Source organism: Oryzias melastigma, linkage group LG13, assembly GCF_002922805.2.
Source record: "Oryzias melastigma strain HK-1 linkage group LG13, ASM292280v2, whole genome shotgun sequence".
NCBI lineage: Eukaryota > Metazoa > Chordata > Actinopteri > Beloniformes > Adrianichthyidae > Oryzias > Oryzias melastigma.
Window position 1 is genome coordinate 13538891 of NC_050524.1, and position 26176 is coordinate 13565066.

The window sequence follows — 26176 nt, forward strand, 5'->3', positions numbered from 1 at the left end:
CAGTGTCTTGCCCAAGGACACTTAGACTCAAATGTGAATCAATCTTGCAACCAGAGGTCAACCGCTTTATGTCTACGCCACAGCCAGAAATGCTGAAAAAATGTAATGACATTTCTAATGATCCAAAAAATGATCCAAACCGTGATTCTAAAACTATGACATTATCCGAATTGTGACATTGTGACACAAACAGCAAGACGAACACATTCTCACTCCCAAGTCGTCGCATATTGACGTTTGGTTAAAGAACCCTCCGCATGACTTTTTGACGTTTTCGGTGTCCCCAAAACAGACATACTGGCTGTTACCATTAAGTCACGGGTCCCCAATCTTTAGGACGCGAACAAAGAACCGATCCAGTACCGCGACGTGTATCTCACCGGTGCCCAAACCTGGTACCAGTACCCTAACCCTAACACAACACCGGACCAGATGCGGTACCAGACGTGGTACTGGGTGCAGAATGGACGCGGTACCAGATGGGAATCAGTACTAGATTATGGTTTTGGTACTGGTACTGGGTTAGGGGTACCAGTACTGGATGCGTTCCAGGGACCAGTGCACATCCGATACCGCATCCAGTACCACATCCGGAACCGCGTCCCCAGGGTTGCGGACCCTTGATTTTACGAACAGCCAGTACGTCAAAAGATGGCAAGTTGCGGACACCCAAAACGTCAAAAAGTGACATGGAAGAGGTCCTAACCAGAAGTCAATATATGATGTCTTTGGAACAGACACGTTACAAGTCAAGTATTGCACAAACACGAATCCATCAAGACTATTTTCTCTCCATAAAATTATTTCAAAACTGTGTTTATCTCAATGCTTTGTCATGATGGTGAATCTTCCATTTTTTGTTTATTTTTCCAAGTATTTCTATTCAATATACGCACACAAATATCAATAAAGATATCAATAAAGTTTTAATTTTATTGATAAACTACCAGTAGCCACATGTGTCACGATTTTCACATCAACACAACAATCAGTTTTGGTTCACATGATCTCACAAAAACACCACATGTCTCTTTAGAAGTGACTGTGACGAGCTCACAGAGAGAAAAGTACTTTCCCCTCAAACATACTTGACCCCTGAGCTCCACGCATTTACTGCTCACCTCCTTTAAGGTCACCCGTCACCAGACGCTAATAAATGTCCGAAAGGCTTCGCGCCCTCCCGATCCACACCCTGTGTGTGTCTGGGAGATAGAGATCAAGCGTGTCTGGAGCTGTAAATTACACCGACAGGCGAGCAACAGGTGGGAAATCACAGAGAATCAGGGGCTGGGGCTGAGAGGGATGAAAAGGAATCAGACAGACAAAGCGGAAAATGGGAAGTACTTGAATAGAGGTGATGGGAAATGTAAGGAAGATAAATGACAATGGGAAAAAAGGGTCAAGGCTGGGCAAAAAAGTGTGAGAAGAAGAGATGAATAGATATCAAATCTGTGAATAGTATTATTTTATGATGATTGCATTGGAACAAAAACCCTAAAAGATAATCCAGAATGTTTTTTTTAACATGGATTTTTATTTTCAAGAGGCTTACATGAAAAAAAAAATCATTTTCTATCAACTTTTTATTTTTAGATGAATGTATTTTCCACAAAACAGCCCATTTTAGCTCTCCTCTTCCTCACAGGTCCGCCACTTGTCCATCCATCCTCCTCCTCTCCTCACCATGAGCTCCTGGGTGGTGAACAGGAAAGGACAGCCACAATACCGCCGGCACTTCCTGACCGACAACAGTGTCTTTCATGGTAAAGAAATAAATAACATTTTGATACAATCAAAAGTCATGATGAAATTTGTAGATAAACTGCGTGTCATGTGGTTAAACACTAGAGGGAGACTTGCTGTCAACTCTTTATCTAAAACACTTCAAGCTTTAACTTATTAGACACAAAAAACAATCTAAATGGGTTTTTTAAGTGTAAAATGTTTTTTCTTTTTTTTTTTAAATCTCTGTGTTATTACATTTTTTCAGCTTATATATTACCACATTATCTGATTCACTGTTTTATAAGGGAACTGAAAACATAAATGTGTCTTTCTTTTTTTCATTCAAGTGCATTTTGGATGCTTGAATGTAATTTTAAAGGGAGTGCTCATCCCTTTTTTAACAAAGTGTGCAGGCTTCCCTTCATCTGATCTGCCAGACAAATTTGTGACAAATCTGATAAGGTGGTGTTGGCCTGGGGCTGTCACACTCGCAGCAGTCAGAGGCTTACATCTCCAGCCTGTGTGTTTATTTTATTTTTCCTTGAAGTAGTCTGCTCTTTAGAAGACTGCTCTCTTCTTTGGAGTGGCACACTACACTCTGAACACCTGATTTTGCAACAATTCTCTGCTGTTTTAGGACAATAGTGTCAATAATTAACACCTTTCAATCCCAAATCTTAGAGTCCGTGAGCTCCGTCTCCAACTGTCATTCCTTGACATCCTATAACAGATTTCTCTTTCCCACTCTATTTGACCCCCCTCCCCACACTCCTTTACCTCAATTTCACCCTTTCTTTGGTGAATTACAGGGATGCTTAGGCTGTTGGCGCATGATTCTCGCACAGGGATACAGCAGGTGCGCACAGAAAGGCGCGCACTTAATGGAAGTGAGCAATCACCAAAAAACGCCTCATAGCCACACGTGAGGGGGCAAACGCACATAGAGGCACGTGCATCATGAGCTGATGAGGACTCAGAACGTGCCACGTCCCTTTTTATCTCTCTCTCCTGGAGACCGCATCGGCTAATCGATTTGGTAACCTCCGTGTTTGAACTGCGCGTGATTGCGCTCTCTGCGCATTTGGGTCCTAAATGAAATGGCTTTCGTGTGGACCAGTGAACAATACTAATCTAGAAGCCCCAGACTGACTAGACTTTCATTAGGGAAATGACTCAACCAGGGGGATACACTGCGCACGTGGTGCGCAATTTCAAAGCCAGAAAGAGAGAGAGAAAAAAAGACTGGTCTTTTAATTAATATCCACAGAAGTCCCCCGTTTCTCTCTGGGGATCCCCAATCTCTGCTGCGTCTTTGCGCATACAGTGTAACCTAAACAGAGGGGGACTAGGGGAGAAACAGACGGCTGAAAGTGGGTCATAAGATTGGCACCACTGTGCCATGATGCCTTCCCCTTCCCAAGCCTACGGGCTGGGGAACGGCGCACCAAAAAACAAACAAGCGCGCGTTACGAAATCACTCAAGTGGGCATTTCACATCAAACTGAGACACTCTCAGGGGGTTAAAGCAGGCGAAATATCCCCACTCTCATCCCTCACACTCACTTCACGCGCGCGTCCTAAGCTGACGCTCATTAACATCCACTCCGCCGTGGGGCCATCAGGCGCGTGAGAAATCGGCTTATCGCCTTGCCTCCGCGTTGCGCTTGATGAGAGGAGCGGATGTGCGCGCAGACCACAGGATGTGAAGAGGTTGTTGGTTTGTGAACCCACTCCGCAGAGCGCAGGGGAAGACGGGTGCTGGGAAGCACTTCGCTTGATTAAAAAAAAATTTTTTTTTGGGAAGGGCGCAAAGAAAGAAAGTGACACCCATGGAACGTTCCTCTTCGATGCCTAATCATCATGGAGAAAATGGAAAATTGCGCATTTTCGGCACCTCTAGCTGCTACAAGTAGGAAATAAACATGATGCCCAGAGCGCATGGAGGGAGCCTGTGAAAGCCACAACTCCACTTCTAAATGGCAGAGCTCGAAGTTTGCAGAAATCTTAGTTTGGAGAGGGGTAAGTAACCATTTTAAAAAACATTTTCCAGGATTTTATTTTCCGCCTTGTTTTTTTAATTTGATTTTCTGTCTTAGTAAGTCCACGTGTGAATCTGCAGCTTCCGCGCTGCGCTTGTTGATAATTTCATCACCCAAACATTGCAATACAAAGAAATACATCAGAAGGGGCATCAAAAAAGACATATAAAATATAAATAGATTGCTTTTTTAAAATGTGATTTATTTTGGTTACATTTTTTGGCACAAAGTGGGAAAAACAGAAAAAAATGTGTCCATTTTTGTGCATCTGTACATTTGGTTCACATGAGATTCTTGGAGCAGCTGCTGAGCAGCGGGAAACTGTCCCTGGTGCTGAAAAATGCCCCTTTGTTTTTGTCACTAGGGGGCAGAAAAGACAAGCCTGTTCACACAGATCCTACACTTTTCACCAAAACCTGACTAATCCTGACTTGTAGGTCCTATACCATTAAAACGGCCTTTGAGCCATCGCTCAGTAACAAAGGGAGTCTGAATTGTTGGCATACGCAGCTCCTCTTGAAATCCAAGCAGGGCATGTTGAGCAGCACAGAATGTGACAGAGCTTTGAAGGCTGATCTGTCGTCCCCGGCAGACCCTCGGCTGTTAAAGAGACCATCCTCTGCACAGATTTAAAAAAAAAATCTTGTGGATTTAAGAAACGGAACGTGTCAACCTGACACTTTTCAACCCCTTAAGTACTCTGGGTTTAAGTGTATGGAGTTTGAGGAGTGGAGGCCCTGCCGGCTGTAGCTGTCAAGAAATTCCCCTATTTTTCCGTCTTGTGCACGACGACTAGAGATGATAGCAAAGTGGGGAAAAAAGGGAAGAATGATGAGCGAGGGAAAGGGCAGAGGTAGCATCATCCACGGCTACTAATCTCCTCCACATGGAGGCAACCGATTTTTCATGTAAAAAGTGTTTTTTCCTAATGTGTCTCTTTTGTACTGATGATGATGAATCCCAGCACGTTCTCAATATCTTCCCTATTCTGTCTGATGCTGCTGCAGGGCAAAAGCGGCAAGCAGACATCAGGAGGAGGCACACACTTATGTTTTTAGGTCTTTTTTGATTTTTTTAAATGCTCCCTGAATGTTTTATAGTTTCCTTTCCTTTTTTTATTTTTTCGGTTCTCAAAAAACCCGCCCATCCTTCGTTTTCTGCTCTCTCAGTGAATTTGGTGCAGTAAAAAATAAGTCACATCTTCTGTTTTTTCGTTCATTTCTACTGATTCTCCATGGAGCATCTCATGCATATTATAAAATTTCACACAGATCCTGAGTTACAGTAGATTTTAATGCTGTGCAGCACATTTATTTTATTCTTGCATTGCACATCTGTGTTGCACCATGTGGCAGCATAGTTAAAAGAAGGGAAAAAAAGTCAATTAAAAAGAAGACTTCAGGGAATTGATGATCTTTCCAGGGTGTTTTTTTCTATCCCCTCAGATGAAGAATCAGGCAGTTTAAAGTTTTTTCACCCCCCCAAAAAATCCTAGTTCAGACAGTCTGCCTCTGCTGCTGCAGATATGATAACTCATCCCACTCCTAGTCATCCAACCTGGCTTTTGGAGGAAGAGAGGAAAAATAACTAGCAGGAACAGTGTGAACCGGATGCACACATGAAACACACACGTTGTCAAGCGCGCACAAGCCCTGCATTCCCCTTTTGAAGTCAGAGCTGCATACTTCTACTCGGGGAACCCCCCGTAGCATCTTTGGAGACTGCATTATCATGCTGCAGCTGTCATGTGTATGTTTTCATTGCGGTTATGCTTCTGACTCCCCCCACCCCCACCCCCCGGGGGGACCAGGGTACCCATTTGTGGCTTTGGTGACTTGAGCAGCGGCTTGAACAGGCCTAATTAGGGGACGAGAGAGCAATAAAAAGGTGTTTTTTTTGTGCTTTATGCTGCTAATAAGTGATTCCATACAAGTTTAGCATAAAAGGTACTTCTCTATGCATAATATTGCACACCAATATACTGGCATTTGCCTTTTAATGAGTGGAATTTGTGGGTTTTTGAACTCCTAACTGGTTCTTTAAAGCAAAGCTGGTGCCTGCATCTTTATGGAAAGCACTGATTCATCTCTGGATGAGTTTCTTGGCTGACACATTCAGATAATTGCTGTTAGTGCTGAAACAGCACTCAAATTTCTCTCCAATAACACGTTGAATCACAACAAAATCTCACTGTGGATTTTTTTTTCACTCCTATCCGAGTCCTCCCAGCTATCCTTTTATGCTTTTTTCACATAAACAAGTTGCCTAAAAAGAGAAAAATGAAGTTGTAGTGAGGAGAACTCTCCTTCCTCTCCTCACGGCATCTGCTGCTGTTTATTTATATTGGACTAATAACTTGTTCAAACTACTGGAAGATGAGAAGGACTTTGCCAAAGGAAACTGAATTCAACTGTGTGGAGATCCGTAAATTAACAATCGGATGATTTGCCAAATTCAAAACTCTTGTGAAATCCATTTTTGAGGTTAGATAAAACAAATGAGAACTTGTGATAAGACTGTTCATGAGTCATTTATCTGCTAACTGAGCATATTAGGCTCTGAAGCTTTCAGATGTGGGCTTTATTTGATACAGTCTCTAGGTTTAATGTGGCTCTATAATGATAAGCAAAGTATTAATGATTGTAAAACTCATGAATAGTGTGACTTTAATCTCCAAAACAAGCATCGTCCTAAAGTCAGACTGCAGGGTGCCAGGCCCAGTTTAAACAGACATGATGCCAACTTTACATTCCCTCCCGATTTACCGTAAAAACAATGACATTACATAACGTTTAGTATTCATTAAACTAGTTCAGGGGTCGGCAACCTCTACCAGTAAAAGAGACATTTGGGCTTGTTTTCTACTGATCAAAACCGATAATGAGCCGCATAGTCTTACTTTAGCCTTTAAGAAATTTGGATTTGCATTTGTGACCTTCTGTTTTTTAACAATAAATATGAATTATGTCTAATTTTTGGTACAAACAAAAGCAAAACATATACAAAGAACCTCTCAAAATGTGATTTTTTAAAATGTCCTCAGCAGTCTTACCTTCTGGGTTTTGTTATTTTAGTTTGGGGTTGGACTTTGGTAGTCTTGGTTTGCAACCTTTGTTTATTTGTTTTCTTTAGGTATTTTTGGTTAGCCCTTAGCAGGAAGCTGCTGACTCAGACGGTTGACATGGCTGGGTCAGCAGTCTCCATGACTTATTTTATGTTTGGCCGAGAACCCACCATGGAGAGATAAAAAAGCGACATGTGGTCCTGGAGCCACAGGTTGCAGACCCCTGAACTAGTTCATCTCTCGGACATCATTATATCAACTGTTAGCTTTAGGTTTTTACAGTTAAGCCTCGTTTCCACTGAGCGGTAGGGATTGGTACAGTACGGTCCAGTTATTTCTTTTGAGCGTTTCCACTCAGTTTAGCCTCACTCCGACTGCGTGGTGCTGACCGCTGGTGTGTCATTGCATCCCTGTAGAGTGATGACCAGGCCTTGCTGTAGTTTGCAGGCATTTTCATTATAGACTGGAGACCCAAAAGTGTTCACAGGAAACCACAAAAACCTGAACGCTTACAAACGTTAGCTTAAATTAGCGCTATATTTTCGACTTTCTAATGTCGTCATCAGTTTCTGCAATCAATGGGTGGCTACAGCGGCTCCACCCTGACCGTCCCGTTCCATTTTTTATGGACCTACAACGGATGGGGGCCCTCAAGAGGTACGGGTTGGTACTCTGTAATGGATCCATTTTACAATGGAAATGCTCAACATACTGGACCGGACCGCTCAGTGGAAACAAGGCTTTAGTGTCTGACAGACTTGTGTCTTTCCAATTAAATAAATTATTTCAGTCGAAATAATAAAAAATGAACTTTACATTAATTTTTACGTTAAAATAAAAACTATCAGAGGAAAAGCTAGGTTACCAAAGATATAAAGTATTTGAGTTGTATTGTAGACGTCAAACTAACTAGAGTGGTGCACCACGTTTTTAAGACTCTGATGAAAATTGTGTTGTTCTTGTGGCCTTTTTCTGATGACGGTGGACAAATATTAAGAAAACTGAGCTTAAGATTGCATTTCTGAGTTCTTCTTTGATCAAATTGTTGTGAATCAGGAGCAGATTAAAAAATGTGGATGGAAAAAGTGAGGTAGAATCAACAACAGCAAGCCACAAGCTCCCTGCTCGGCTCCATTCATGCATCCACTTTCTGACAAATACAGCTGCAAGAGAAAGTATATGAACCCTTTACACATTATGGAGAAAAACATTGGCTATTTAAATCACACCAAAACGTGTTTTTTTATTAAACACAAGCATGTTTCCATTTTATATAAAAGTACTTCCAGAGGATTCCCATATTACCACCTGCAGCTAGAGATCCATGTATGTCTTCTTCTTCTCTTCTGAGAACTGTAGCTCCAAAACTGCCCTTCGTTTTTGTTGCACCACTAATGTTAAATTGGGGTAATAGGAAGACAGGGAAGACTTATTTGTCCACAACTCAGAGGCACATTTCTGATAAACTCCTGCAGTTCTGCCAAAACTGTGTACTTGAAAATCGACTTTTAATCATAATTAAAAGACCACTGGGAACGCTTTAACAATAAATCAAATGATAATCAGAGTAGGACTTTAAAGAGGTCAGCGGTTGAACATTTTTAAAGACACAATGGAGATCATATTCCAGCAGCAGCTCCAGCACTATGAAGCTGTCGTGTTTATTCTCCTCAGAATCAAAATTGAAAAAGCTAATTACGCTCATTTAATGTAAGTAGTTAAATATGAGCAGCATTAATATTTATTTTTTTGCTGAGTGATCTGTCAGATTTTTTTGTTCCACAAATCACACGCCTCATTAATTCTCAATTACTGTGCACGCGTCTTCATTTATGTGACATTAGATCTGAAATGAAGCATGCAGGCTGGAGTCAATAGAAAAGCAGAACTTCAAAGTCATATCATATTGTTTTAAGGTTCTCTAATCCTAATATCGCATACCTTAAATTATAACTCTAACTTTTTTGTCTATTCACAATACTCATTTATTGCAGATGTGTTGATTTTTGCTCCTATTATCTCTCCAACTACAGAAAAAAATGTTGTATTTGATCATGCCCTAACCCTGTCAGGTCACTTCTGATTTATTGGGCATATTGTGCTGAAAGTCTTTAAATTGAGCCTTTTTCCACCTTTTTTCACACTATACTGTTTGACTTTGTAAGCAGAGTCCTTCTATCATTGGAGAGCTGGTCACTGTATGTTACACAGAGTGCAATATTTCAAGTATGATTCATTTAATTGTTGGTTAAAAGCAACTTTTTCTGTCTCCTGGCTGGATGGATTGTTACCTTTGTTAGCGGGAGTTTTAATTTAGAGGCCAGCTGCTTTAAGAGGGTGGTATATGTGGGTAAAACAAGAAGTGGCTTAAAGACAGATAAATAGGAGAGAAAATCGTGTAGTTTTTCAAAATAAAACATCCTTCAGAATCAAGAAATAAAAAAGAAAATAGTTTAAGCAGTGTTCTTATTTTGAAAACCCATATTTTTAATATATTTACCTCAGAAAAAAAAATAGAAAAAATAAAAGTTTTTCCAGTTTTCATGAACTTACATTAAACCTTCATGCCACTACATAAGCAGCTCACTGCAAATGCAGACCTCTTAGAAATAAGTCAACAATCGTTAAGAAAATATTTTCACTGAGACACGTTATCTCAAACTATGATTATTTTGCTATTGAAAAACTTTATGGATAAGATTATTTTTCTTAAAAAACAGAAAATACCTTATTTTTTTGTAACAAAGCTTCTTTTACTTTCTTAAAAGTTAGTTTTTGTGGTGTTTACAACAGATTTTTGCATTTTTTATTTGTTTTGAGTTACAATATTTATAAAGTGGAACTGCTTCCTCTTATTTGTTTATTCTCTAATGATTTTTGTTAATCAGTTTATGACATTTCTGAATAATATTTATGCGTAAAAAATTGGAAAATAAATCACATTTTTTCCTATTTGGGCAAAGTTGAATGTTCCTGCTTTATGGACTTATTACCACAGTCTGGACACAGACAACAAGTTACTATGAAATAACTGTGGACTAAAAAACTTTGTCTTTTTATAAAAAACAAGCATTTTCAGGGTTTAAGTATCTTGTAGCATCACTGTTGTTATGCTAGTTTTAATCTGTGCTTAAACTGGTTTTATGCTTTTTATTGTTTTATGTTTTACGATTGTAAAATGTTGTGTGTTTGTTCTCCTTGGGTACATATAACACTTTGGACCTCTTTGGCTGGTGGTGGAACGTGCTTTATGAATGAATAATTGGATTAATGAAATACAGCGAAATCGATGAATACCAAATCTAAAGGTTATCACAATTTTAAGAAGTTTTTAATACAAAATATCAGATGATGAAATCAACAACTGCATTGTGAAAGCTGTCATTACTCTGAACTAACACGATAAGTCAATTTGAAAGACTATAACTAATGTTTCTCTATTTTACAATTTTCAAGTTTCCAGAAATGAGATTTTTCCATGCATGACTGTTTTGCTTTAAAGCCTTTTGCTATTAGTCTGGGAGCTGTTTCCAATGTGTTTTTGTAAACTCTCACAGTGAGCTAGTGTCTCTTTTTTTTGTGCACGCCTGCAGAAATGATCTTGTGTATATGATGTAAATGTGATTCTAAGCAGCTTTGCACACTGCTATCTGCAGAAAACCATCCCTGCAAGTTATTTTTTCTTTTTTTTTTTGCTTAAAGCACATACCTCTCTCACAGACAACATTTAACTTTTTGCAAAAAAAAAGAAAAAAAGAGCAGCTGGAGTAGCACTCCCTGAGGGGAGAGGAAGCTGTCTGAAAATGAAGCTCACAGGCTGTCTTTTTGTTCTGCAATTTTTAGTTCAACAAAATAGCAAATCGCTTCAGTGTGAAGCAATCTAAATGTGCTTCCACGCTGTGTTAAAAAAAATCTCTTTATTTTACATCATATACATAAAAAAACCTCTAAGAAGATGAATTTTGTGGTTGTTTAAACTAATTCTCTGTGAATAAGGTTTTTCTTTTAATTTGGCACTATTTAGTATATTTTGACTTAAGAAATACACAGTAATGCAATTTTAAGCTAAATTTCCTCAATATTTGTCCTCCATAGTGAGAAAAATGCCACAGAAACATATTAAAAACACAAAAAATACGATAATCATCAGAGTAGGTCATAAAAAAAGAAGAAAACTTGTAAATAATAATGCATTACGAACAATACATTGTTTCATTTTTTTTATAAATTAAAAATGATCACTCACACCAATGAAAATCCACTGTGATCAAACATCCTGGTGTTAAATTGCAGATCATCCTGCTTATGCAGCAGCTGATGAAATTCAGATTTTGTCAAAAGGTGTTAGCTAAGTATGGTCACATTCCCCTGTGGCAAAGCCTGATTTACATTTATCTGGAAGTCATTATCTGTCACAGAGATGTGGGCTTCACTGATTCACTTTCATGAGCTCACGAATGTCCTGGGAGGACACAGAGAAGACTGGATAACCACTGCTAACTCCATAGTGAATGTAAAATGAAGATATGATGGGATCATATCAGATGAAATTTGTAGGTTATCTATCTCCTGCAGTGAAGGAATGATAATGTTCACATTGAAAGAAAATGTGTCCAGGTTTGAAGAATAAAGGAGCTATCACATGGGCTGAGGTGTGCTGAGACTTAAAAATGAAAAACAAATATTTCAAATTGATCTGATTTCTGTATATTAGTGAGATTCAACATTTAATTTGATTTTTTTTAAATAAATCTGAATCTGAAAATCAATATTCAAGGTAACAAAAACATTTATTTAAATTAAGAGTCACTTCCTGGTTTTCCTTTTCAAGGTAGAGAATGAAAGGGAAAAAATATTTGCAAACTAAAAATTTTTTTTCTTTTATTTTTTTTTTTTTGCAGTGTATTATGCTCATTATTGTCCCTCTAATGTTATTATAAACCTGTATGGAACTGACAGCCCTAAAAAGAGGCATCACAATCAATAGGGAATTTTTTGTAAAAAGAAAAAGTTTTTATTAAGGCAACAAAAAAAAGTAAAGTTATTGAATTTAAAGTTGTAAATGTACGTCTTTCAATCTAGAAAACATATAACTCTTTTCTTCTAAATTAACGATTTTTTTCCTCATAAATGGAGGTGTTACGACCCCTGGTCGTGTGTGTGTTTTGTGCGTGTGTTTTGTTTGTTTTTTATCTGTTTTACCAGCTCCTGCAGAAGTCCAGCTCCTCCACTGCTGCTGACTCCGCCCCCTTCCTGCAGAGCTGATTGAGGCACCCTCCCAACCAATCCCTGAGCTGGGAGGGAAGCTTAAAAGAACCCAGGAAGCTCTGCTCCAGTGGCGGCTGAATTCCTGAGTGGGGAATTAGTTTCTCAGCCTGCCCCTGCTGTCTGCCTGGCCCAAGCCTGCTAGCTCCTGGTTTCCCCCTCTTTAGTTTGTTGTATCTGTTAATTTTGCTCTGGTGGTTTCTTTAGTTTGCTTTGGTGTGATACTTATGTTTGACTGTTTGGTTTTGCTGAAAAGCCTGAGATCCTAATTTGCTATTAGTATTCATTCATTTGGCTTTTGTGGTTTTGATTTATCTTGTTGTGACTCCTGCCACCCGTCACTCCATTAAACTCTGTGTCTCATTCTTATCCCTGCCCGGTTATTTAATTATTTTCTTTATGTTGCACATTTCTTCCTCCTTCCCAAGGAGGGACGTAACAGAGGTATTTTAAAGAGGTAGATTTACAACTTTTGAAGTCATGAATTTACTACTTTAAAACATGTAAATTTACAAGAGAAAAGTCAGAAATTGAGACTTTTAAAGTCATAAATATACAACCTTATCTCATAATTTAACAATTGCGACTTTTTCTCTCAAATTTACAATTTTACAGTCGTAATTAAAAAAAAATGCTTCTAAATGGCCCTAAAACTCCCTCGTATTGGTAAAACCAGACCAAAAAAAAAAAAAAAATACAAACCAGGTGTATAGTATACTTGAACAAAAACTTCAAGGATTCACATAACTGATCAATTAAAAGAAAATCAATAAAATTAAAAGGTACGTTTGAAGTGGAAACCTGCCTTAAATTCTGGTAATTAGCTGAAAGGTGACCACACGACAAACAGGTAAAATAGGGAAAGAACACTATCCTTCAGGTATCTCTTGAAAGTAGTAAAATGATCAGTCCATGCAGCCAATCACTTTAACTTACAAAGAAATCTTAAAATAAAATGTCAAAGTATAGAAATAGGAGCTCCAAGGATTTTAAAAGGAAAAAAAGCTAAAAAAAAAGGCTTTTAGAGAGATTTACTTAAAAATTAATGTTTTACAACCCAATAATAAATATTTTTGTGTGTGTTCCAAGAAAATCGTTTGTATTTTCTGAGCATTAATACTTAACTGTTTTTCATTTTTACTACAGTGACAAAAAGCTATTTTATTTTTGCAAATGACTCATTTTCAAACAAACAAAATGAGAATACGAACTATGTACAAGTTGACCCCATCTTTATATATCCTCATATAATCTAGAACAATTATTAGAACAAAAAAACATATTTTGTTTCCAAAATAATTACAATGAATGTCAGTCTAAGTTATCAACATGTATTTAAACTTTAAAATAACATTCTCTAAATGAAACCTAAAATATAGAGCAATTTTAGATTTTTTGAGACTCACATCAAGTTTTTCTATGGTCAAAAGTTTGGAGAAAAAATAATTTTGATCCATTTTAATAATAATTTCCTAATTTCTGGATTCTAGCTTTTAATAAAACAAAAAAACTTGATTGCACTTATTTTGAGGAAAATTTGGAAAGATGTTGCAAAGTGAAGTTAAAGCAACTTTTTAGATTTTGCAAGTAGAACATTGATTGCAGTGAAAATTTGCAATGCCAAAAAAGAAAATAAAAAGTGAAAAAAGTGAAAAAGTGAAAAAGTGAAAAAAGTCCTTCTCTTTACCATGCAACAAAATAATCATAGAGAAAGTTTTTCAACAGCAAAATAATGTTAAAAAAACACATCTTAGTTTAAAATAAGAATTCTTTGTAAGACTATTTTTCGTACCCCATTGGCAGATTTTTTTTATGTATTTCCAACACCTGAAGTAATTCGTGAATCAGGGGCGTCAAGTTTCAGTGTCAAGTCAATGCACAGACACAGTCTGAGGTCTTGTGCTATGATTTGGACGTCGGGTTCCAGGTCAATCAATCAGGGACTCGATCAGGGTTTTGGGCACGTGATGTTTTCAGTGACTCGATCAAAGAATAAAGATTCAAGATGGCCGCTCAATGCAAGAATTTTTGCCCTGAACCTCCATCATTTTTTTTAACCCACTGGGGCCGCGGGGTTGCCAGAGAGTGTCCCGGGTTACCGTTGGGCATAGGCGGGACACACCTTAGACAGGTCCCCAGTCTATCACAGAGCTTTGCTAGCCTGCGGCCCAGTGGACAGCGTAGCGGGCTAGCGAGTTAGTGGGGTTGCTGCCAGTTCCTGGGATCTATCTATGCTTGCCTGCCAGTGATTGGCCGCCTGTCAGATGGAGAGTTGCCGTGGGTGCTCTTATAGCGGATGAATTCGCAGTGGGAATTATCGCTCCAGCTCCATGAGCTTATGATGTTTTTAAGACTGAATGATCTGGTGATCCCAGACATGGTGACGTGTTTGCCGGCGCCTCTGTAGAGCTCTCCAAAACTAAGCTACACTCTCAACATCATTCATGTTTTCCATGACATGAAAAATAAATGAAGTCCAGAAAAACAGTTGCTCTGCTGCCGCGGCATCAAGATGTGGAGGAGTAAATTTGACATGCATCAAAAGAGAGGCGGCAGACGCATATTTGATGCTGCAAACAATGTAGAGGGTACAGAGGTGTGGAGAGGCGTTTGTAAAACTCCAGTGATCCAGGAGAAGAAGATGCTAATGCAAATAAATATATGGATTTACAGAAAACCTTGAATACCTCCCCAGATATACAGAAAAGCAGTGAATTTGTATATTTTGTCTTTAAAATAACATTTTAAAAAAAATTTTTTTGTAAGACGAGTTCTGTCTGAGGAGTAAAAACTTGGAGCTTTAGTCTATTACACACAGAGTGGGACAGATGTGCAGTGTGTGACTCCCCCCACATGTCTAGCTATTAAGTCTTGCTTCTGGTACATTATCATGACTGTTATGTCACCAATTTTATCCCTGTATCTCACTGGTTAACCCTGATGAACCCGGCTGGTAAGCTCCACTCTCCTCTTCCCTCATGAAGCACAACAATAAGATCTAAATGTCAGTGTGGAGTGGAACTACCCCGACACAGCTGGACGTATTCTGGGAATCAGATGTGGGGAGGTGGGGGTGAGGAGCAGATGACCAAGAGACAGACAAGGCGGGCAAATGAACACACACCGCTGGAGATCAGAGCGCAGCCCAGAGGAAGACGAACCGCAGGAGGGTTTGATTCCACTGCTTCTCCTCGGAGAGGGAAGGTTCACTAACGTGATCTATGAGTAACTGTCAAATATGATGTGAGAAAAAGTTTTTTTATTTGACTCCATTCTTGTAGAACTTTCTGCAGCAGATACACCGTTGGGAATTCCTACTGCCGTTTGATTTTGGGGCTGAAGAAATGGGAGAAATCTGCTCTTCTTTCGTCGGGCCCACTGCTTTGTCTGCTCATAAAGTACGATCTGGATTTTTTTATGTTTCCACCGAGAAACCCACCGGAGCGACTCTTTTGGCACGCAACATATACTTTATTGGTGGTACCGTTGCAGTTCCACAGAAATGCAGGCTTGCACAAATCGGTAAGACTGTCTGATTTTTTCCCCCCTTTTTTTGTGGCATCAAAACAAAACACAGAAATACTTCTCTGTCGCAGAATGTTCCTTAAACCATGCTGACAAATAAATTGTTTATTAAAGCAATGTAAGCTATTCATAGAGGCAGTGGAGCAGGAGCTCATGTTTATGTATTGGCATATCCCCAGGATGATGGAGTTTTCCCTTTTTCTGCCAAAATAACTGTATTTGCTCCTTAATGAGCTGTTGTTCATTGCACTCAAGGGGAAATCCGACTGGTCCGTGTGCTGATATGGGCTTATTTCACCCGCATTCAAAGCAGTAATAAATGTCACTCACTTTGGCGGACAGCTGAATGTGATTAAACTTGTGTCGCTCATGAAACCTGTGGGGTCATAAGAGGAAAAATAGAGCGGCGGTAAATGACACTTCCAAGGCCCCGTTAAGGGATGTAGTGTGATAGTTCCTTTTTTTTTTAAATCCATCCCAGTTAAACTGGCTGTGGTATTTGGGATCTCTCTGCCACATGAATTGTGCATGAAGGAATCAGGCAGATGCTGGTGAATATGAATTTGTGTCGCTCTGCATAAATTATGACTCCTCTTTGAACTATTGTCCATTCCAGTCACCCCTTATCCAAAATCTTAACAGTCATTTCACGTTCAAGAATTGAATTTTAGCACCGGAATTATGGATTTGATTTTGCTCCAATAGTAATCAGGCTTCTGCGTGGAGCAGCTGAGAGATAACTCACTTTGCTGTAATTGAAAAGGACAGTTTGTATTAAAAGTGATAAACAGAAACTCCCGCTGCTGCTGAAAATGTGCCGTCAGATGTTCTGTGTCATGCCGATGAGGGCTGTGCTGTGCGGATCTAAGCGAGGAAGAGCTTTGTTCTTCAGGTTACCAAAGAGGTATCTTCATAACTTGCCGCATCTTAATGTGTTTGAATTAGCCCCGCCGCAGAGGCAGGATACAGCTTTGATCTGCTGTCTGCTTGTGATGTGAAGATGTGGGGTTTTTTGAACACGTGCACATCCTCAGAGAGGGAAATGAATATGCAATGATTTTTGTTGAACTCTGTCAAAAAAGAACAACTTTTACAATGTTTTTTTATTTTTAGGGGCGTGTATTGGCAAAACGATATGTATTGCAATATAAGTATCATGATACGATACGTATCATCTTCTGATATCTGTGCAATATCGACAATTTCAGACAATATTTATCTTTTTTTTAATCAAAACTTAAGTATTATCTGAACATTGATAAGTTTTTCACAAAATGCATGTTTTTTGCTTATAAGTAATTAATTAAATATCACCTTGGGAGTATTTTCAATCGATACAAGTATCACCAAATAAAGTATTGCGATATTTCACTGAATCAATATTTTCTTACACCCCTTTTTTTTTAGCTATAAAAGGTGTTTTCCATTCTTGGGTGCAGAAGCCATTTAAGGCGGTCTTTATACGTTCTCTGAAGTGTTTCAGAGAGAAATGCTCCAGAAATTTCATGACGAAGAGCATCAAGATAACTGAAAAAAATCAGATCGAAACAGATTAAACCAAATCTGGTAAACTCTGCTGTGTTTCAGTCCATTCCAGATTTTTTTCAACATTTTTGTGGCAAAATGTTTACATTATTTTGTCTAACATCTAGCCTCCCATTGCTGCGGTTACCCATGCCTACAGAGTTGTCCGACAGAGCTTTTAGGGCTAAAAATTGCTTACATGCTTCCGCGGTTCTCTGTTTACACTCCATCAAAAGAAAATGACAGTTGGTTTTCATGCATCTGCCCTTTGTGTTTGTCTTCCACTCACACTATAGCTACATTATTTGAAATCTCTGGGATTTTCCTGGTTTTATTTTGAAATATAAGCAGTTTATTAATATGGCTTTAGTAGAGAATGGTCTCACTTTAGATGTTAATGAATCTTACTAAGTATGTTCATAAACCATTTGGCCTATTGTGACAATAAATGTCTTATTAACACAGAAAAAACACATTAAAGTGTTTACATTTGGTCTGACAAAACTAAATACAGTGACTAAGGTATTTTTTTTGTCAAATCAGATTATAGTCAGACTTTTTTTGTGCATGTACACCTGGTCAATGATTATGCTTTAGGACCCACTCTGATGGGAATTTAGTGTTTTTGGTATTTTTGACTTATTCTTTGTAGCATTCTTCTGACATATTGGCAAAATTATGCAAAAATTAAGCTTAAAATTGCATTTTGGAATATTTCTTTAATCAAATCACTGTGAAGCATTAGCAGTTGGAAAAAGGTTATAGTTGTGATCTAGAAGCTACGATTGGCCGCCTCAGGGCTATAAGCCAGTGGGGGAGCCAGTAAACAGATAGCTCATGTGTGGGTGACAGGAAGAGGGGCAGTGTTGCATCATGTCAACAGTCCCACCTACAACTCATAGATGGAACTCCACTGAAAACTATGTCTTAAAAAAACAACAAGTTTTGTGATTTTGTTTGAAAATGTCATAATCATAATTAAAATACCACTTGGAATGCTTTTACAACAGATCAAAAGATGATCGGAGTGGGACTTTAAGGCAACATTTGAATTTTATTATAAAACAACCCTTTCTTAATTATTCCTTTATAATAAATTCAACTTGAATTAGATCATATTAGAGATAAGTGATATTCCAAGTACATACTATGGCATTCGAAACACCATATTTGGAAAAACAAAAGTTAGAAAGACTGTATTCTATGATAACAGTAGACAGAAGTTTTTTCCTCTGTCTGCATCTGTTAGCTTTTATCCACAATAGGTGACCTGGACATGAAAGGTGCACTAACAAGTCTCACTGAAACACGGTCTACAGAAATACTCCTGAAGTTGTTAAGATGGAGAAGAATTTATTAGAGGAGGTTGTAGTTCACAAGATTAACAAGGCTGTTTGCCAATTAGTCAGCCAGGGGTTCTGATCTAAGGCTGGATAATCACTGAGGATTGGGACTCAGTGATTATCTACTAACCTCACAATGCTCTCAGCTGTAACAAAAAAAAAAGTAGGAAAAAAGAAGCTGCTAAAGGCTATGTAATGCAATGGTACTGTTAGATTTTATTTTTAACAATTTCATCTTTGATCAAATTCTTTATGTCATGACTGTGTTCTACAGAGCAGAACGCCTGGGTGTTCATCGAGTTTAGCGTCTCGACTCTTTCCTACACGTTCCACATCTGCATTGTAGCTAAACAAGTTGCCAAGCGGTGTCAGCCTTTAGCCTCTCCTATTATGAGTGATGACATCTTGCTGTGTTCACGCCTCACTACATGCCGACGTTTTTCATTGTTGATCTGACTCAGGAAGGAGGCGGCGGACGGCGAGATTAGCCCCAAAACCCTTTCCATCTCCTTAATTTTTCATTGAAGTGTCTGCCAGAAAGTGTTAGGAATCAGACGTATTAAGGATTCAAATTTTTGTCTCAGAAAGGTGATGTTTCATTTAGGAATAACTTATATAGCTGCTGTACAACATTCAAGCATAGGTTTCCCCACTTAGCTGAGCAGAATTTCCTCTTAAGAGTTTTTACTATCATTTTTTTTGGCTTCTTTGTGTTCATTTAAACTTAAATTTAGTTCAACTACTTATGGGGCTCAGAAAAGTTAAAGTGATTGGAGAATAATTGGGCAAACATAAAAGGAAGCTTAAGAAGGAGGAAACAAAGAGTTGTTAAAAAGCCTGACAGATTGTTTTTTTGTTTGTTTGTTTTTTTGGCTTCTTTGAGCAAAATAGAAGGTACACACTTCTGTACTCACTTTGAGTCCAACTATGTCTAACTGCCTCTTTGAGAACGACTTCAATACCGTTCCTTAACTGAATAAAAAGGGAAAAAAAGGAATGTATTTTTTGAAAATAGGTACTTATTTTTGCACTTATCTTAGGAAATGACACATATATGGTACAAGAAATTGCTTAATTGTTTGCAAGAATAACTCATTGTATTTTTTGACATTCAAAAGAAAGAAAGTTGGGGCAAAGATTTGGAAAATCTTTTGAAAAGCAACATTTTTTCACACTTGGTTAATAAAGTGGCCTCATAAAACCAACATTATTAATCAGAGTAATAATTTTAGTGCAAGGGGACCTTGACATTTTACGCTTGAAAAAGGTTGCATCATAGTCCTTGGCTTGGGATCATTTATTAAAATGATTAGGGGCTTAAGAAAATATCAATTCAGTGAAATATTCCGATACTTCATTTGGTGATATGGATTTAAAATGCTGCAACGACACATATTAAATCTTTGAGGGCTTTTTTTGCTATTCTAAAAATATTTTGTTGTGAAAATCAAACGTTGAGAGTTAATAAAATATTTCTTAAATTACCAAAATAAAAGCACCATGAAATGTCTTTGTTCAAAGCAACTTGTATATGAGATACAGTTGCAGAGCTCATTGTTCTGATTATTAAATGAAATGTACTTTACAGTTATAGATGTGAAAGGTAGATTCATATTCAGAAGTTTTTTTTTCTGAGTCACAAGAAATAAAAAAATGAAAACATTGTTTCTGGTACTGTCTTTAGATATGCATTACGATACACATAATTTTATGATTTGTGTATCACAATACATATCGTATCGCCAGACTCCTGCCAGTATATATGAATATGATATTTTAATCTAGAAGCTAAAACAAAAAAATCTACTTTCCTTCAAAATTTTTATAAATGTAGCAGGTTGCAGTGACAAATAGTAGCCTTGTTTTTAAAAAGTTGCATGATGGGATACCTTTTAAATCGACCATGATTTTAATAACTTTTGCAGCCCAAGAAGAGTCTTGAACCTAAATCTCATTCAAAGTTTTTATGAGGCTTTTGTTGCTGCACAAACCTCAATCTTTCCTGCTTATGCACGGCAGCAGTGTGTTTTTGTTGAACCCAGTAACTTATGTTGTTTTATTCCTGTCTGAAACACTGTGCTGAACCCTCAGTGTACATTTCAAAAACAACAATGACAGTTATTTAAAACGTGTCCAAAAATCTCACTTTTTTATGTTTTCTGACTGTAGTTGCATAATACCAAGACATATGTTTCCACATTCTGTAGGACAGAAGCTTTTTGTTCATTATTTTTTTTTAAATGTCACATGTCCACAAGAATAATCCCTTTTATTTTATGTAAGTTCAAACATGAAATCCTTGTGGCGTGTTTTAAAAGCTGATCTCTGCAGTCCATTAACCTTTGTTAAAGCCTCTCAGATCTGGGGAAATAGCAATAAATTGGACTCCATTATTTGCGTGACAGTTCTCCAGCCAGAGAAAGAAGCGATCCGAGTTAGCATCCAGTAAAAAAATATTTATAACAGTAGATTATTTTGTGCTGCTTTTTCTATTTCTTTTCACAGGCAGATAGAAAAGACAGTTATTTGAAAGAAAAGAAAAGAAGGATTAGTTAATGACTTGATGAGTGGATGGAAAAAATGGTTGAGAGAATTTAAAGGTGATTTGAGATATTTTCCAAGTGGTTGACGTGAGCCAGCTCCAGATATCCACCAACTTTTGTTGTTTCCTAAAAGGTTAAAAGTACTCGTCAATGTTTAGGATTGTCTTCAAATACCCACTGTGATCATTTTTGATATTTTATAAAAGGGTTCCCAGTGTTTTTTAATTATTATTATAATGTTTTTTGCTAAAATCAAACAGTCTGTGTTGTTTTCAAGGACAGTTTCTGCAGAGCAGCACAAGCTGATTAGAAATTCGTTTCCGAGTTGTGGGCGGCACCACTAGTGCAGGGTAACCCCTCCTCCATTCCCATCACCCATCTGTTTACATCCTCTCCTGCTAGCTTACAGCCCCTTACAACCCCAAACTAACATTTTTGGTGCAACAAAAATGGTGAGCAATATTGGAGCCACCCAGCTGTACAGTTCTAACAAGATACCAGCTGAGAAGAGGAAAATGAAGATATTAATGAATCTGGTCATCTACAAGTGGATGCATTGGAATAGAATGGTGGAGGAAGTTTGATTGTACAGGCTTTTTTCCAACAATTTTTTTGTCTGCTCCTGATTAACAGCGACTTGATCTTCATAAATGCCCTCCATCATTAAAAAAAATGCTACAAGAACATGTTAAAAACACAATTTTCGTCGGAGTGGGTCTTTAATTTCTAAGGACACTGTTCACATCCACGCAGTCTTAACTAAAATCTTCTCATTCCTGCCATAAGTTCACTGTAGCTAATGAACTGAAACAGTCGGGGTAGAAGGCACCAAAGTGGAGTTAATGAGGGAGGGGAAACGCTGCTGATCATGTGAAAATGGGATTCTACTTTAGGAAAAAAAAATGGGTGCATTAAAGGGGCAATACCATGATTTTCTTAAGCCTTTCACAGTAAACTCCATATACATGTATATGATCATATTGTTGGAACACTAAAAAACAAATTAGTTATGAAATATTAGTTAATTTTCATGACTTTTTTCCTACCCGGAAGTAAAACGACTCAAATCCTGAGAGTCAGCCTGCTGCTGCGTGTGGCTGCCGCCAATTTCATGACGTCATCCCAGAGCCGACAGCATGTCTGTATTTACCTCTACGAAAATAATCCAAGCTTCTTCAAAGATGGATGCGCATACCATATATCTGTCTTTAATAGGTGTGGCCATCGTTACACTGGTTCACAACAAAAATACACTTGACGTCTGTACGACTGACTGGCAATTGGGGGGTGGGATGTCTTATAGGAATCCCGCATTTCAAGCTGATGTCAGCATGATTCGACCCGGTATGTGAGGGGCCGCTACTGAGAGCACAGGGTTTTATAGGATTACTCTTAAATGCATGAACAGATAAAAAAAACGCTTGGGGTTCTTTATAGTGAGGAATGAACAGTATAATGCAGATAAAAGCTCAAAAAGCAGAATTTTCATGGTATGGCCCATTTAAAGTTAGAGTTAGATCCTCATGGACCAACACAGATTTACTCTATAAGCATTCTAAGCTTAAGGTTAATACAAACCCAACCAATAGTGTCTCACATCACAAAAATGGAGGCAAAATTCCAGATTCAAATCTATAAATTATATTTGATTTAAGGATTTCTGACATTGACCTCTGACCTTGACTAGGATTTCTAATTTTTTGACCTGTTTGTGGCAGAAACAACTCCAATAGTTTGGTGTTTTCTGGTATTTCTCCTTTTTTTGATCGCACTGTTTCAATGGCGGGCTACATGGTGGTGTAGCGGTTATTGTTGTTGTCTGGAAATCTGGCTGGAACCTTTCTGTGTAGAGTTTGCATGTTCTCCTCATGCATGTGTAGGTTCTCTGGGTACTTCCTCCCACAGTCCAAAAAACATGCTTCATAGGTTAATTTGTGACTCAGGTGAGAAAGGGGCTGTGTGCATGTGTGGCCCTGCGACAGACTGTTCAGTTATAGCTAACTCAGTAGCTGGATTGGCTCCAGTGACCCAGTGACCCCTAAAAAGGTATCCAGCAAAGTCTGAAGATGAATGGATGGAGGCTTTTCTGGTTTGTTTAAATTAAAATAATAATAGAAATGATTGAGAATCAAGACAAATGTGTGATGCCATTGGGAATGCTCAAAGTTAGTCTTAAAAATATCACATTAAATTAAAATGAATCATCTCTTTGTTTTGCGTGCAAAAAAAACATGTTGAAATCATTTGTACAATGAATTGTATTAAAAAAAAGCATATTGCATTGAAGTTGATTACAAATCAATCAACATTGTTTCTAATAATTTGGTGTTCTTAATGCTAGTTTGTTGTTTATTACTTGCTTTTTATTTTTTTCCATTATTGTTGCAGTTATCATTATTATTATTATTTCACCTGCATTTTTTTATTTTCTGCATTTTATTTATTTTTTTTTATTTAAATTTTGAATTATATCTATTTTGTGTACGATGTTTTCAAAGGTGTGGTGAAAAGGGAAAGCTGGTGTGTTTGTGTGTGTAGGGGTGTGTGAGTCTGTCCATACTGACTGACTTTCTGATTAGAAATAATCATTGATTTACTTACTCACTGCAAGCAAAATTATACTGTTTATTTGCTTGATTTTTCTGTTTTTTCATTGCCTCTCATCTACTTTGGTAAACGTTTAATATAGAGGACCCACGTGTTGCACCTCAAGTTGGTTATCCGCATGATTAAATGTTCAGATAAAATTAATCCAACACATTTTGTATTAACACACTCATCATAGACATGCATACAAATACTCTTCTAATGAGAAGGAAAATGCTGCTTCAGTCTGTTGTCATGTATTTGCTACAAACTGTCACTCAAAGTAAAAAATCGTTTTCTCTTTTATCCTTTTATGCAGAATTAAGCAGAAAAACAATCAAGCAGTGATTGAAAACCCTTTTCTCAGCCCAACTGCTCTCTTATTCTTTTTTCTTTCGTTACTGTAGCCTGAATGCAAACATTCATCCGTGATAACAGCAGAATGTGGAGTTTACTGCATGAAAACTGGAGCACAGTTTTCTGATGAGCTGCCACCAGCGTGTCTTTAATGTGAAAACATGCCACACTTTACAGTAAGCCGGCGTGTGTGTCATGCTGAAGCTGATGCGCAGAGACGTTTGTAAATGTCACACTATGTAAAACATAATGCAGAAGCAAAAGGCGTCATGAAATCCAGTGGAAACTCATTCAGAACCCCATCCCTCAGTGAAAACTCCTTTTAAAAAGCGGACAGCTTTCATCAAAAAAAGATCTGTAAAACCTAAAGATACTTTTTCTGGTTTAATGTACAAATATTATTTATTAAGTCTTTTCAAATAAAGTTTACTTTAACTGTGCTGCTGCACAAAAAGCTAAACTTTAAGAAACAACCAAAAAAAACCTCAAAAGTGAAGCAGCAGACCATCTAAACTTCAGCCTACTTCATCATGATGTGTTTCGTTTTTTTCTTGGGCTGCCTCCAGGCAATCTGTGAAAGTAAGAACGGAGACGCAGACATCAGAGGAGTCTCTGTCTTTGGAGTCTTTGAGATTTCGCTCCTCTAAGTTTCTCTTAGCATCAGTAACAGAGAACCCTCCTGTTTGCTCCCACAGGAGCATCTCTGTTGCGGTTTTGGATGCCGACTCCCATCAGCTGCTGGCTGACCCGCCAGACTATGTAAAAGTTGACTTCTGCCCTCCCTGAGAAAACGAGAGTCAAACACTCGCTTCTTCTGTCTTCATTTCCGTTTGACATGTGTGCTGTTACCCGCAGTGGAGCGATGCATGACGGTGATGCAGTCCGGGACACAGATGGTCAAGCTGAAGGCAGGATCCAAAGGGCTGGTGAGACTCTTCTACCTGGATGAGCATCGTTCCTGCATCCGCTGGAAGCCTTCACGCAAGAGTGAAAAGGCTAAGAGTGAGTACACGCACTCACACTCTATAACTATATATATAGGGTTTTTTTTGGTTGGCCAACTCCATGTCCAACAAAGTTATGTACCTGAACATGAAGTCATTGAAAGACCAAAATATGATGATAAACGATCAATTCAAATTAAGAAAAAGTAGTCTGGGCAGAATGGAAAATCATTTCTACCGTGACTGCTGCAGAGTACTGCAAGTATTTTCACTACTAAGACCTTCTTAAACAAAACCGCCATTTATTTTTACAAATTAAATCAAAATTAAATAATATTAAAGTCATTTACGTTAAAAAAGGGGCTGTGAGTTCAATAGGAGGCCCACTTTTAATGATATACTTATGGACTCACAACCTGTCCAGGGTGTACCACGCCTTTGCTCAACAGTAGTCGGGACAGGCTCCGGGAACCCCATAACCCTGAAAGGGATACAGCGAGTTAAGAAAATGGATGGATAATTACTTATGTTTTTTCAAAACTTTCCAAAACTGAAATTTTAAAAGCCCCTAACAAATAAAAGCAAGTCATATAAACTCAGTTAAGGTCAGGATTTTGGAGTGCATTCACATTGGACTTTTTGATCCGTACCAAAGTCCATTTCCTTGGATAATAAGTTTTCATGTGACCAGTTTGAGAGCACATCTGAACTCTGATGCAGAACAAACATGCAAATTCTGGTCTTCCAGGAAAAAAGGGCATTGATTCATTTGTAAAAGTATGAAGTTTGAAGTGGACCAAAGAGCAAAAGTGATCCTACAGAGAGTATTAGACTCAAAGAAAAAAAAATACTGTTAAAATCTAAGTGACTTTAAGAAGAAAATGTTAAAAATGAAACTGCTAATTAATCAGTGACAGTCAGAGACTACTAAGATCAGCCTGATTTTATCTTCTATCTTTTTTAATTTAGTTTTTTCCCTGAAACAGCTAATTTCTGGCCATGCTGCCCACAAACACCTGCAGTAATTGAACATCTTTTTAACCCTAGAGCGCTGTCGCTGGGTGATTTTAACCCAAGCAAAAGTATTTAGATGATTGTCAATATGTTGCATTTTTCTGAGTGTCATGGGTACCTGGGTAAAGTCTCATATGTCCCAGGAATGGGTGGACCAAAGTCCAAGTCTCCACTTTTTTTTAGGAGTTTTTTGTTCTCAAATTTCTAAGTTTTCATAAATTATCGATTAATTTTTTAGGATCATTCT

General features: G+C 38.0%; 1 protein-coding gene and 1 long non-coding RNA gene across 6 annotated transcripts in view; both read left to right on the plus strand.

Annotated features, from left to right (window-relative positions):
- The window catches only part of plch1 (phospholipase C, eta 1), a 76318-nt gene that overhangs the window by 11543 nt on the left and 38599 nt on the right, over nucleotides 1-26176 (plus strand). For 4 of the 5 annotated variants that reach the window (XM_036215011.1, XM_036215012.1, XM_036215010.1 and 1 more), the window contains exons 2-3: nucleotides 1646-1763; nucleotides 24827-24973. In XM_036215011.1, coding sequence (XP_036070904.1) covers nucleotides 1685-1763; nucleotides 24827-24973 — 226 coding nt within the window. In that variant the 5' untranslated portion in view covers nucleotides 1646-1684. Of the gene's footprint in view, nucleotides 1-1645; nucleotides 1764-3181; nucleotides 3745-24826; nucleotides 24974-26176 lie in introns of those variants that run through there. The other variant, XM_024277127.2, reaches the window with a different exon arrangement.
- Nucleotides 11247-13090, plus strand: LOC118599538. The gene is made up of 2 exons (XR_004948937.1): nucleotides 11247-11964; nucleotides 12538-13090. It is a non-coding gene; the product is annotated as an uncharacterized LOC118599538 (long non-coding RNA).